Source organism: Loxodonta africana, chromosome 2 (genome assembly GCF_030014295.1).
Source record: "Loxodonta africana isolate mLoxAfr1 chromosome 2, mLoxAfr1.hap2, whole genome shotgun sequence".
Taxonomy (NCBI): Eukaryota; Metazoa; Chordata; class Mammalia; order Proboscidea; family Elephantidae; genus Loxodonta; species Loxodonta africana.
The window spans coordinates 148,136,944-148,152,175 of NC_087343.1; the positions used below are offsets into that span (position 1 = coordinate 148,136,944).

Here is a 15,232-nt window from a genome sequence, read left to right on the forward strand (position 1 = left end):
GTTAGAGAGATGCTGCTTTGTTAATGCAGGTCTGTTCAGCTCTTTTACTTCATCATTTCTTGCATTCACTTTAGCTACTCTACATTCAAGAGCAAGCTTCAGAGTCTCTTCTGACTTCAGTTTTGGCCTTTTCTTTCTTTCCAATCTTTTCAATGATGTCTTGCTTTTTTTTACATTTTTTTGTCCTTGATGTCAAGCCACAGCTCGTCTGGCCTTAGGTCATTAGTTACACACTTGATTGAAACAGAATAAAAGAAGAGCAGACTGGAGAGGGCACAGGGTTTAGAATCAGATAGAGCCAGGGTTGAATCCCTGCTCTAACTCCTACCAACTGGGGGATCCTGGAGAATGCGTGTAACCTTTCTGAGCCTTGGTTTCTTTATCTATAAAACAGAGGTCATAGTGATACTATCTCCTAGAGTTATTAGTGGGATGAAATAAGATTATGTTTAGTACACACATCAATTAGCATCAGTCATATTTCATTATTTGATATACCTTTTCCTCAGCACCTGCTGTTTATCACACATATGTAGTAGTAGGTGCTGGGGAGGAAAGCACCTTGTCGGTGGGAATTCAGCTAGAGAGCCAGGCAAGACACCCACACCTGGAATACTGTGTTCAGTGCCCTATGGTCTCTTGCCGTCAAGTCGATTCTGACTCATCTAGTTTCCGTAGTTTTCCAAGTAGTGGAAAAACTCTCCCAAAGGCACTGTTTGGTTCCCCAGGCTGGACACCTCTCAGGAGGGACAGAACCTTCTGCAACTCCCTGACAGACGGTCACGTGGCAGTCCTCATGTCTCCTCTCCTCTGACTGGGTTTTCTGAATGAGTGGCCCCAGACACAGAGCTGCATTGTGTTACTCAATGTGGTTTACCACCAGCAGCTTCAAAGACACCCACGTCAGCAATGCTAACCTGAGATCACAGCAAGGACAGATTCTGGCTGCCCCTCAGTGTTTCCAAGGAGCAGCTGGTGGATTAGAACTGCGGACCTTTTGGTTAGCAGCAGAACACTTAACCATTATACCGCCAGGGCTCCAATATACATGTACTGGGTTAATATAATATATATAATACTAATATGTATTTTTTTTATTGGGTATATTACAGCCCTGGTGGTGCAACGGTTAAGAGTTAGTCTGCTAACCAAAAGGTCCGCAGTTCTAATCCACCAACCACTCTTTGGAAACCCTATAGGGCAGTCCTACTCTGTCCTATAGGGTCGCAATGAATCGGAATCAACTTGACAGCAACGGGTTTGGTTTTTTTTTGTTTTTTTCTGGGTTATATGTATATTAGTGTATATATAAGAATATATATATATATTTAAAAGAAAAAAAAACCTGTTTCTGTTGAGTCTATTCTGACTCATAGCGACCCTATGGAACAGAGCACAGCCGCCCCATAGTGTTTCCAAGGAGAGTCTGGTGGATTCGAATTGCCAACGTTTTGGTTAGCAGCCGAATGCTTAATCACTGCACCACCAGGGCTCCATATATATATTAGTACACACACACATATATATATATATATATATATACACATTAGTATAAATAGATTAGTATATATATTCAGTTGAAACATGAAGCTCATACCCACTTTTCTTAGTTTTCTAGTGCTGCTAAAATAGAAATTTCCTAAGTGGCTTTAAAGAACAGGAACTTATTTTTTCACAGTTCAGGAGCCTAGAAGTCTGAATTCCCGGCACTAGCTATAGGGGAAGGCTCTTTCTCTGTTGGTTCTGGGGGAAGATCCTTGTTTCTTGCAGCTTCTGTAGCCCCGGTGTTCCTGTTTCTTGTATGTCTTCATATGACATCTACCTTTCCCCTGTTGGTTCTTGCTTGTCTCTGTCTAATCTGTTCTGTTCTAATGCAGAAGTCATTAGGCTTAGGACTCACCCTACACTGATATATCATTAACATAACAAAGACAATCCTATTTCCATATAGGATTTCATCCACTGGTATAGGGGTTGAGATTCCAATACATATTTCAATATTTCAACACAACTCAATCCATAACACCCACTGTCTGAGAGAAGCTCAGAAAACCTCCTTGGCTGAACCTGTGCCCCCCACCCATGCACCTACCCATCACTACCTTATAATGTTTTATGTTTCTCCTAGGTAGCAGACGGGCCAGCACACTGTGACTATCTGTCTTAGGTCTGTGTCCCATGCCAAGATGCCTGATAGCCTTCAGCATCGAAAGGGAACAAAGGTAACAACTGGAATCCCTTGACTTAGAAATCCAGTTTGTTGCTCTTTGGTATATATGTCTCTATAAATAAATAACTGAGAAATTTGCTCTTCTGTCCCAACTAAGGCTTTAGAAAATATGATTGGATTTCACTGTGGACCCACAATTTCTGTACCAGAGAAGATAATAAAACACTCCCTGACCTGGGACTCTTTTGCAAAAACTCTGTCTCCACCAGCCCTATGCTGGAGAGGGTTTGTTGGCTGATGGTGGGCAAAGCTTAAGGGGGCACATGACCACAGGGACCAGGGTTATTTAGGTCATCAGAGAATCCCACCTTTGGCCAAGAACTGCTTGTAGTGCAAGTGACACCCAGATATTGCTTGATGTTGTAACTGATAGAAAATAAAAGCCAAGCAGAGCCATTTGAGAGACTCTGTCTCTTCGTGTTATGAACTTTCCATATTATTGTTGTCAAAAGTATCCAAGTACAACCTAGCCCACAAGGCAAGGGAACAATTCTCATTTTGAAGGTACCTAAAAATGAAATACTCTTCCCCAGTAGCTTTCTCCTCAGTAGACCTTATCCTATAACAGCAGACACTGTTCCCAAGCCTTTTCGCCCACAGGTCGTGGAAGTGGGCTATTCTGTTGTCAGACCACTCAACCCTAACCTCAACCCTGCTTGCACCTGCCCATCACGCAGAGCCAGGGAGGCCGAACAGAGTGGTTGTGGGCAGTCTGCCCCCTTCCAAGTGACCAGGCCTGCCTTGAGGTATTTGTAAGGACCTCCCTTTTCTGAGATCCTGTAATGTGTTCTGGGTACTGTCTCTCCTCCAGGGGCGCACACTCCTGACCTAGACACTAGTTTGTACTTCACTGTTGCATTTCAAAGGCCTTTATTCATTCAGATGCTATTTGTACGGCCAGGTGCTATATAAGCACTTAGGATGCCTAAGTTCTCTGCCCTTGGAGAGCTGGTATTTGAGCAAGGGGAAACGTACAATAAGCAAGATACGTTAAAAAAAGAGAGAGAATCTTAGAAGGTAAGAAGTGTTCTGGAAAAGAAGCCAGAAGTACTGGGCAGCAGGTTGCAGGATTAAGGTGAGATGGATAGCTGCAGCCACAGTACGCCACCCAGACAGCCTAGTTCAAGGATCCCTTAGGGTCAGTCCCTCAGTTGTCACTGGGCCCGGCATGTGTGTATACTCGTGGAACATGTCAGGGGACTAGATGACTGTGTTTGGTCCCAGGGTTTCTCTGCTTTGTACTATGACCCCAACAGGTCTATTCCAGGGCACCGCTCCTGGTTTAGCTTCAAGTACTTTCCTCTTAACTTTGAACATGTCCTCCTTGTTGAGTAGTCTAATCTCCCAACTCCTGGATTTACCAAAGTGCTGCCTGCTCCCATGTCAGGTGCATGGTTGGTTTCTCAGGACTCCAACCCCTCAGCAGTCCTGTGCCTCCCTCCCCAGCACCCACAGAGAGCAAGGTCTCAGACCTGCTCACAGCCTCCCCTAGCAGCAGCTCTTAGGGTAGCCCTACAACCAAAACCAAACCCATTGCTGTCGAGTCGATTGCAACTCACGATGACCCCATGTGCTTCAGAGTAGAGCTGTGCTCCACAGGATTTTCTTGGCTATAATCTTTATGGAAGCAGATTACCAGGCCTTTCTTCTGTGGCACTGGTGGATGGGTTCAAACCACCAACCTTTTGGTTCGCACCACCCAGAACCCCATATATACCCTTCATAACTGTGAACCCTACAACCTGTGCTGCAGGCCTTCACATCTGTATGTAGGATAAAGGGTCTTATTATAATTGTAGAAATTCTTGACCCATTCTGCCCATTGACCAAATTTGTAGCTTTCTTTTTTTAGACAGTAAGAAAAAAAAAAAATCTAAAGACCAGCTTTCTTTTTTTTTGTGTATATTTATTCCAAAATAAATCATAAAACTTTAAACAAATTATTACAACTGGTTTTGATTTAGAGTAGTTTATTTTGTTTTTAAAATTGCAACAGCTTAAAGAGGTGACATTTTAAATTCAATAAATAGAATAAATAATATTGCATCTTCATACTCTGCCTCTCCCGTATTCTTTCTGGAAAGTATCCAGGAGACGCTTTAGAAATGTCAGCGTGTTGCCTGTTGTGGTTTGGTTGCATGGCTGTTCACAGGAAAAAGTCTGTGGGAATAAAAGTTGACAATGACAGGGTGACTAAAACATTACAACCCAGCAGTACTCAACCCAGCAGCCCCAGGAACCACCCTGGCCACAGCCCGGTGGGGTGTGGAGGGTGTTGGTGGGAAACGGGATGGACAGGCAGGGGAGTCGAGACCTAGAACAAATGGATGGTCCAGGGCTAGCATTTTGTGCAGACAGTGCAGGTGGTTGACTTTGTGGGTCTGTTCATACACACATACACACACACACACACTTAGATACCTGTCAAGTCGTCCTAAATCTCTCCATTAGAGGAAACCTTTCCTTGGAAGTCCTTGGAGCCTAACATTGTATCATTGCCTTTTTTGGTTCTCCTTCCAAGCCCATCTATACCATAACAGCTAAGAATGGGGACTTTAGGGTCACATAGGCCCAATCCGGGTTTAAATCTCAACTCTGCCCACTTGTTAAGTATGTGGCCTCAGGCAAATCATTTTACCTCACTGAGCCTCAATTTCCTCCTTTATAAAGTGAGGGTGATAAACCTAATGATGTCCCCTAAGCTAGGTACTCAATGAAACAGTACAGTAAAATGTGTGAAAGCCAGAACCTGTGTAAGACGGAAACCTGACAGAGAAAGAAAACTCAAATGTTTTCCATTGATGGCCATAGAAAAGTGGTAAGACAGCACCCTGTCAAAGGCAGAAAACTTACGAGACCCAGAAAAACAAGATAGTCCGGTTGAGTTGCAGCTCTCACAGGTTTCACTGTATATATTAAACACTTAGAACTGAAGGCTATTGGTGGTAGAAACACAATAAAGATAACGTTCACTACTCACCATGCTGCTAAACAGCTAAGGTAAGGGCTGTTGAGCTGGTCTCAGGTAGAAATGCTAATATAATACTCAAGGAAGCCCAGTGCTGAGAAAAGGTCCACGGGGCCCACTCCCCCAACCAGAGTCAGCGCTGATCAAATACTTGCTCTAAACACTAGAAGAACATCTGGTGGACATTTAGGGCAAGTGGCAAGCTTCCACCTGTGATCTCTTTACACGGTTTCTTAAAAACCATTTCTCTTTATGTAGCTTCTTAAAGACCAGTTGTCACTGAGTAGATTCCAACTAATGGCAACACCATGTATGACACCTCCTTAGCCAACCAAAAAGAGATCCCCTTTAATTTACAGGCTACAACATCCATTCAGTAACCAAACTGAATCTCTAGAATAGTTTAGTATTATGGAGCTGTAGCCCTGGATTCTCTAGACCTTAGCTTCTAATGGCAATTAGGGTGAATTCTTTCATTATTCCATAAGTGGAGAGCACATAGGTGGCCACATAGGTGTGAGCATACTTTTAAAAGCCTTTTTAAACCTGAAGAAACAATGGGCTCTCTGGAAGCAGATCTCACTTTAACTCTAGTTGATTCTGATTAAATTTCTTAGACATCCCTTATCAATCTTGAACTACCAATTCCAACTTTATCAACCTTTGTCATTCAGATAGAACTGATGGCAACATTCACTTTAAAATCACTAACCACAGCAAATCACATAGAAGAATAAACTCACTCGGCAGTTTTTCCTCTGCAAGTCTTCGACCGTTTTTTTCACCCGGTTGAAACTCAGTGTGAACTCGCTTTGCACTGTTTTATCAGTCAGCTGGGACAGCCCCTCCTGGAAGCACGGTGTGGTGCAGTCGTCCTGGTAAATAAGAAATTGTGAAAAGAAACATTGAGAGAACAGGCTTTGAGAAGGAATCACAAAGAGGATGATTTCAGAAACTATTTTAATTGAACCATTGTAACCCAAACTTGCATTATTTTTAGACAGAACCCTTGCCATTCTAGGAAATGATCTTCAATATTTTAAGATGAGGCAGTTTTCCACAGTGACACTCCCTGAAGAAGGTTTCTTGAATGCTCCATCCAGGGAACATGAGGCCTGTGGGTTCTGGAAATAGCCAGCTCTGAGTCTCCTTTTCAACTGATGCTCCCAAGTTCTAAGTCTTGTCATAGTGGATTTGAAAATACAGAGACAGGAGCAGCCTTTTCACACCAGCCTGATGAGGTGCGCCAGTTGAACACAGCCAGTGTTCGAGCAGCAGCTAAAATCATGGACTATAAACCAAGGAGGCTGGGGGTAGGATATAAATGTGTGCTTCCTCCTCAGAAGGCATCGTATACTCATCTCATGGATGGACCGTGATGGGTATGACGTCTGACCTCAGCTGGGGTGAGAAGCTCAGATCATCCCTGGCCTTGTTTGAGGAAGTCAAGCACTATGAATTGGATAAGTGGCTTTTCCTTACACTAACCACGTTCCTCCATCTGTCCATCTGTCTATGTGGCATTTGAATTAAGAACAACAGAATCAGAACCTTTTTGCTCCCGTTTTTCTCTGTCAAAGTGGGGAGTTCCCCTCTCAGAGCCCTGTTCTCTTCCCCTCCACCCACAATCTCAGAAACTCTATCTTCCCAAAGCACAGCAATAACCAAAACCAAACCAAACCTGTTGTTGTAGAGTCAATTCCAACTCCTAGCAACCCTATAGGACAGAGTAGAACTGCCCCATAGAGTTTCCAAGGAGTAACTGATGGATTTGAACTGCTGACCTTTTGGTTAGCAGTCATAGTGCTTAACCATTACGCCACCAGGGATTCTGAGCACAGCAATAAAAAAACCCTAAATTATCTAGGAAGAGAGGGAGAAAGGGAGGTAGGAAGAGAGAAGGGAAGGAGAAAAAGAAAGAGGGAAGGAAGGAATGGAGGAAGGGAGGGAAAGAGGGAGGCTGAAAGTAGACAGGCTTTCAGGGAAAGTCATAGTTTGTGCCAGATGAAAGATTAAGTGTTGTCAATTTATTTACCTTGTTTCACAACCCTGGAGTTATTGGCAAATCGGTTAGAAAGCTGTATGAGTTATATAATTTCTTTCTTCATTCCTGTTTGATTTAATTTTGCACATGCCACTAATCTAAAAAGATAGTCAAGCTTCTTTTTAAAACATTAAAAAATGTTCAAATTTCTATAGGGGCAGAGAAACTTTTTGTAGTCTAGAATTTCAGGAGCCTGGCTTTAAAAGGGAAACCCTGGTGGCATAGTGGTTAAGTGCTACAGTTGCTAACCAAAGGGTCAGCAGTTGGAATCCGCCAGGCGCTCCTTGGCAACTCTATGGGGCAGCTCTACTCTGTCCTCTAGGGTCTCTATGAGTCGGAATCGACTGGACCGCACTGGGTTTGGGTTTTGGTTTTTTGGCTTTAAAAGAGAATATTAGTCTGTCACAACTAAAATGAACAGTTTCTTACTTAAAAGAGAGAATAAAGCAATTCATTTTTACTTGAAAACGAGATGAAGGTTTTATTCTTTTACTCTACTTACAGAAGGGATGGGAAGGCACAAACAATCAGTCACCTGCAAGAGAGAATTTTCAGTGTGAAGATTCCAGGCGTAAAAATGAAAATTAGTTGGGAAAGTTCTTAAAAGAGGATTTACTCACATTGCCGCTGCACTCGCATTTGGAAGGTGGATGTTCCTAAGGTGGATGGACAAAGAGACAAGAAACCACAGTGGGTGATAAGTTTTTTCATCCTCCTATATTTCACTTAAATTTTCAGTAGCTGTCTACCCCTGTCCACACCCACCTCCAAAACCTACCTGCAGCTTTTGGATGAGGTAGTTGACATCCTTGGTCCCCCACGAGCTGAAACACGTCTTCCCAGCCATGGAGCAGAGGAACAGGGCAGAAGCCAGAAGAGTGGACAGCAGCATCTTTACAAGAGGTTAGAAGTCGACCTGCAGGCACCTTTGAATCGAGCCATATTTAAAGCTCCTTTCCAAACATGGAAAAACCCTGACATCAAACTGATACCAAGAGCCCACTTTTTCTCTGTAAGTTTGGGCCACTTGATAATGAAAAAAAAAAAATCAAGCTGAGTCACTTGACAAAGACAGTGTTACACTGTGGTGGGAAATATCATTCCTCAGAAAAGACACTCTTCAAAAAATACTGACATGCTGCAGGAAAAGTTAAAGATCTTAAAACCATACTTTTTTTTAAGGCAGGGATTCTGATTGTGAAAGTTAGAATATTTTCCATGAAAGCCTAGGTCTGTATTTTCCCCCCTGACATTATTGGAAATGCTGATATAATAGCCAGTCGTGGGCGCTCACATGAAGGGGAGGGCTGGGGGGTGAGGGTGACAAGTGATGCTGCAGGATAGCTCTTTGTCAGCTTTCTCTCTCGGTAATTGTAACCTCAGAACTACTCTTCTTTATCCCCAAGTCTTAAAGATGTCTTTCATGCCTGGGACCACATTCCCCAACTCACATAAATGCATCCGTGAAGAAGTCTTTTGTACAAGTCACTGAAGGAGGAAATTTTCAACTGTAAGCACTCAGAGGGCAGCAATGGTGCCTGTTCAAGTAGCCTCGAGGATCCCTTAGGGCCACTAGAATTTATGGAGCACTGTGTGTGAAACCCTGGTGGCTTAATGGTTCGGTGCTATGGCTGCTAACCAAAGGGTTGAAAGTTCAAATCCGCCAGGCGCTCCTTGGAAACTCTGTGGGGCAGTTCTACCCTGTCCTATAGGGTCGCTGTGAGTCAGAATCGACTTGATGGCACTGGGTTTTTTTTTTTTTTTTTTTTGGTGCGATATCAAGTGAAAGCTCAGTGCTTGCAGTAGGGTAAGAGCTAACATTCATTGAGCACTTACTACAGTCTAAGCACTTTATGTGAATTATCCCATGTAATCTGCACAACCACCAGTTGAGGTAGGTACTACTTCTCATCCTCTTTTTACCTTTGAAAGCACTCTCTGTATCTTAGCATCTCAGCCCTTTAATGGGGCTGTGTTTATCACTACAGACCAGAAAGAGATCTCAGTGATATAGCCCTGATAACAATACCCAGCGCTATTATTATCTTCATTTTGTGGATGAGAGATTAAGGCACAGACAGGAAAATAATTTACACAAAGCCCCACAGCCAAGAAGCAGCAGAACCTGAATTCAACCCCAGAAGTCTGGGTCTCAGGTCTGGCACTTAGTCCCCCTGCCTCCCTTCTCTGAGTCTTTTTGTCCACTTCTCCCACCAGAATATACCTCCATGAGTGTGGGATCCTGTGGGTAAAGTTTATACCTATATTCTCACCACTTAGGAATGGGCCTGGGGCATAGTGTGCTCCCACTAAAAGCTTATTGAATTAAAGGATTACTTTGAAGTTGTTTTTGAAATAGTAAGGAAGATACATGTAAACTGGGATTTTATAAGTTTTCAAATCTAGGTTGTAGGGTACATATTTGGAGGTATATACAGGTGAGAAAATGCATCTATACACTCGAGACAGAAAAGGTGAGGGTTCCTTATCTTAGCACTTTGAGCTATAGTAGCCAATAGGGACAAGCTCATATGATTTTCTCACCGCTAGGTACAAATCGGAAACCTTGGTGGTATAGTGGTTAAGAGCTACGGCTGCTAACCAAAAGGTTGAGAGTTCGAATCCACCAGGCACTCCTTGGAAACTCTGTGGGACAGTTCTACTCTTTCCTATAGGGTTGCTATGAGTTGGAATTGACTCGACAGCAACGGGTTTGGTTTTGGTTCGAGGTACAAGTCTGGTGAAACTATTTTTCATTGCCTGTTGTTCCTTAGGAGAAAGAATGAATTAGCAGTGTTTGACTGCACTGTTGTGGGCTGGGTGAGGGCAGTGGTGTCTTGGGTCAGGGAAAAGAGAAACTGGCTTGTTGCTAAATTCCCAAAATTATCCAGCACCTCTGACTTCTGCACAAGCACTGAGGAGAAGACTCAGTAGATTCCCAGACTATGGCAAACACATTCTACCACAGAGCCCAAGATCTATGCCCATTTCTTGCTGATAGAGAACCCTGACCGGTTCAGGTGAAAATGCACCCAGCCACTTTTTCAGGCTCTCTTGCTGCTGGAGGCAGCCATGTGGTGTGCAATGTGTACAGAATGCTCTTTCTTTCCCGATAATAGCAGAGAAGCAGCTGAGACCTGCCCTTCCCCGTGTCCCAGTTTGGGCATGGATGTGATAGTAACAGCTTTAGTCGCCACCTTATAACTACCAAAGAATGGACAAAAGAGTTGTGGCAGTAGTGACACTAACATTTTGCATAAATAGAAATCAATCACAAAAACAGTAAAAAATAAAGCAACAATAGATAGTAACAAGAAGAAAACAACAACCAAGAAACATTGGTTAGATAAGTGAATGACAAATAAATTTAACTTTGTAAAACCATGTTTATTAAATAAGTAATGGGGGGGCGGAGCCAAGATGGTGGACTAGGCAGATGCTACCTCGGATCCCTCTTACAACAAAGACACGGAAAAACAAGTGAATCGATCACATACATAACAATCTACGAACCCTGAACAACAAACACAGATTTAGAGATGGAGAACGAACTAATACGGGGAAGCAGTGATTGTTTCCAGAGCCTGGAGCCAGCGTACCAGTCAGGTACGGCACAAGCACAGAGAGCTGCTCCACCCCCCTGAACTAACCCCGGGAGGGAGACCAGCCGGTTCTGTGGGCGGCGTGGGACGCAGCTGGTAGGAGAAGTCCCCGGGAGGCAGTGACTGGTCTTGGAGCAGGAAGAGCAGAGTCCGAGCTGGGGAACCTGTCTCGCCGGGATTTGGACTGGACGCAGGTCCAGCATAAACACGGAGAGCTGCTCCACCCCCCTGAACTAACCCCGGGAGGGGGCCCAGCCGGGTCGCGTGGGCGGCATGGGACGCAGCCGATACGAGAAGTCCCCGGGAGGCAGCGACTGGTATTGGAGCGGGGAGAACAGCATCCCAGCCGGGACACTCGGTCACGGTACAAGCACGGGAGCTGCTCTACCCATCTGAACTAACCCCGGGAGGGGGCCCACCTGGTTCGCGGGGGCGGCACGGCCACGTGGCTGGAGGGATGAGAAGTCCCCAGGAGGCAGCGACTGATTTTGGAGTCGAGAGTGCACCGTTCCAGTAGGGGAGCCTTGACGCTGGGCTTGGGGCTGGAAGCGGAGGATCTGACCGTGACTCCAGTGGGCCAGACCCCCCGGGGGCAATCTCCACACAGCCAGCACACATAGGCGACGCGCCCGCGGGAATCTCAGATATAATAGTCATTCCAAGCAAGACAAGCAACTCTGGCTATATTCTGAGGTGCTACTCTCCTATCTCTCTGTTCCCTCCCCCACCCTCCCCAGGCGGCTTCATTAACATCCGAATAGCCTAAGCCAGAGGGAGAACTCTGATAGGGGTCTGACTGCATTTTTTTTTTAGCGGATTTTCTGGAAAAACTAGTTTCCCAGTGATGGCTCGGAGACAACAATCCATATCAAACCACTTAAAGAAGCAGACCATGACAGCTTCTCCAACCCCCCAAACAAAAGAATCAAAATCTTTCCCAAATGAAGATACAATCCTGGAATTATCAGATACAGAATATAAAAAACTAATTTACAGAATGCTTAAAGATATCACAAATGAAATTAGGATAACTGCAGAAAAAGCCAAGGAACACACTGATAAAACTGTTGAAGAACTCAAAAAGATTATTCAAGAACATAGTGGAAAAATTAATAAGTTGCAAGAATCCGTAGAGAGACAACATGTAGAAATCCAAAAGATTAACAATAAAATTACAGAATTAGACAACACAATAGGAAGTCAGAGGAGCAGACTCGAGCAATTAGAATGCAGACTGGGACATCTGGAGGACCAGGGAATCAACATCAACATAGCTGAAAAAAAATCAGATAAAAGAATTTAAAAAAATGAAGAAACCCTAAGAATCATGTGGGACTCTATCAAGAAGGATAACCTGCGGATGATTGGAGTCCCAGAACAGGGAGGGGGGACAGAAAACACAGAGAAAATAGTTGAAGAACTCCTGACACAAAACTTCCCTGACATCATGAAAGATGAAAGGATATCTATCCAAGATGCTCATTGAACCCCATTTAAGATTGATCCAAAAAGAAAAACACCAAGACATATTGTCATCAAACTCACCAAAACCAAAGATAAACAGAAAATTTTAAAAGCAGCCAGGGAGAAAAGAAAGGTTTCCTTCAAGGGAGAATCAATAAGAATAAGTTCAGACTACTCAGCAGAAACCATGCAGGCAAGAAGGGAATGGGACGACATATACAGAACACTGAAGGAGAAAAACTGCCAGCCAAGGATCATATATCCAGCAAAACTCTCTCTGAAATATGAAGGCGAAATTAAGATATTTACAGACAAACACAAGTTTAGAGAATTTGCAAAAACCAAACCAAAGCTACAAGAAATACTAAAGGATATTGTTTGGTCAGAGAACCAATAATATCAGATATCAGCACAACACAAGGTCACAAAACAGAACGTCCTAATATCAACTCAAATAGGGAAATCACAAAAACAAACAAATTAAGATTAATTAAAAAAAAATACACATAACAGGGAATCATGGAAGTCAATAGGTAAAAGATCACAATAATCAAAAAGAGGGACTAAACACACGAGGCATTGAACTGCCATATGGAGAGTGATACAAGGCGATATAGAACAATACAAGTTAGGTTTTTACTTAGAAAAATAGGGGTAAATAATAAGGTAACCACAAAAAGGTATAACAACTCTATAACTCAAGATAAAAGCCAAGAAAAACGTAACGACTCAACTAACAGAAAGTCAAACACTATGAAAATGAGGATCTCACAATTTACTAAGAAAAACGACTCAGCACAAAAAAGTATGCGGAAAAATGAAATTGTCAACAACACACATAAAAAGGCATCAAAATGACAGTACTAAAAACTTATTTATCTATAATTACCCTGAATGTAAATGGACTAAATCCACCAATAAAGAGACAGAGAGTCACAGACTGGATAAAGAAACACGATCCATCTATATGCTGCCTACAAGAGACACACCTTAGACTTAGAGACACAAACAAACTAAAACTCAAAGGATGGAAAAAAGTATATCAAGCAAACAATAAGCAAAAAAGAAGAGGAGTAGCAATATTAGTTTCTGACAAAATAGACTTTAAAGTTAAATCCACCACAAAGGATAAAGAAGGACACTATATAATGATAAAAGGGACAATTGATCAGGAAGACATAACCATATTAAATATTTATGCACCCAATGACAGGGCTGCAAGATACATAAATCAAATTTTAACAGAATTGAAAAGTGAGATAGATACCTCCACAATTATAGTAGGAGACTTCAACACACCACTTTCAGAGAAGGACAGGACATCCAGTAAGAAGCTCAATAGAGACACGGAAGATCTAATTACAACAATCAACCAACTTGACCTCATTGACTTATACAGAACTCTCCACCCAACTGCTGCAAAATATACTTTTTTTCTAGCGCACATGGAACATTCTCTAGAATAGACCACATATTAGGTCATAAAACAAACCTTTGCAGAGTCCAAAACATCGAAATATTACAAAGCATCTTCTCAGACCACAAGGCGATAAAACTAGAGATCAATAACAGAAAAACTAGGGAAAAGAAATCAAATACTTGGAAAATGAACAATACCCTCCTGAAAAAAGACTGGGTTATAGAAGACATCAAGGAGGGAATAAGGAAATTCATAGAAAGCAACGAGAATGAAAATACTTCCTATCAAAACCTCTGGGACACAGCAAAAGCAGTGCTCAGAGGCCAATTTATATCAATAAATGCACACATACAAAAAGAAGAAAGAGCCAAAATCAGAGAACTGTCCCTACAACTTGAACAAATAGAAACTGAGCAACAAAAGAATCCATCAGGCACCAGAAGAAAACAAATAATAAAAATTAGAGCTGAACTAAATGAATTAGAGAACACAAAAACAATTGAAAGAATTAACAAAGCCAAAAGCTGGTTCTTTGAAAAAATTAACAAAAGTGATAAACCATTGGCTAGACTGACTAAAGAAATACAAGAAAGGAAACAAATAACCCGAATAAGAAACGAGAAGGACCACATCACAACAGAACCAAATGAAATTAAAAGAATCATTTCAGATTATTATGAAAAATTGTACTCTAACAAATTTGAAAACCTAGAAGAAATGGATGAATTCCTGGAAAAACACTACCTACCTAAACTAACACATTCAGAAGTAGAACAACTAAATAGACCCATAACAAAAAAAGAGATTGAAACGGTAATCAAAAAACTCCCAACAAAAAAAAGCCCTGGACCGGACGGCTTCACTGCAGAGTTCTACCAAACTTTCAGTGAAGAGTTAATACCACTACTTCTGAAGGTATTCCAAAGCATAGAAAATGACGGAATACTACCCAACTCATTCTATGAAGCCACCATCTCCCTGATACCAAAACCAGGTAAAGACATTACAAAAAAAGAAAAGTATAGACCTATATCCCTCATGAACATTGATGTAAAAATCCTCAACAAAATTCTAGCCAATAGAATCCAACAACACATCAAAAAAATAATTCACCCTGATCAAGTGGGATTTATACCAGGTATGCAAGGCTGGTTTAATATCAGAAAAACCATTAATGTAATCCATCACATAAATAAAACAAAAGACAAAAACCACATGATCTTATCAATTGATGCAGAAAAGGCATTTGACAAAGTCCAACACCCATTTATGATAAAAACTCTTACCAAAAGAGGAATTGAAGGAAAATTACTCAACATAATAAAGGGCATCTATGCAAAGCCAACAGCCAATATCACTCTAAATGGAGAGAACCTGAAAGCATTTCCCTTGAGAACGGGAACCAGACAAGGATGCCCTTTATCACCGCTCTTATTCAACATCGTGCTAGAAGTCCTAGCCAGGGCAATTAGGCTAGACAAAGAAATAAAAGGTATCCGGATTG

At 42.3% G+C, this 15,232-nt stretch overlaps 1 protein-coding gene across 1 annotated transcript; it reads right to left on the bottom strand.

The window, feature by feature from the left end:
- Positions 1-4,279: 4,279 nt before the first annotated feature.
- On the bottom strand, positions 4,280-8,308 carry IL9 (interleukin 9). The gene is made up of 5 exons (XM_010593826.3): positions 8,021-8,308; positions 7,863-7,898; positions 7,745-7,777; positions 5,942-6,073; positions 4,280-4,390 (listed from the first exon to the last, which is right to left on the bottom strand). The coding sequence occupies exons 1-5, from the start codon at positions 8,132-8,134 to the stop codon at positions 4,280-4,282; spliced, it is 426 nt and encodes a 141-aa protein (XP_010592128.1). The 5' UTR covers positions 8,135-8,308.
- Between the last annotated feature and the right edge of the window lie 6,924 nt (positions 8,309-15,232).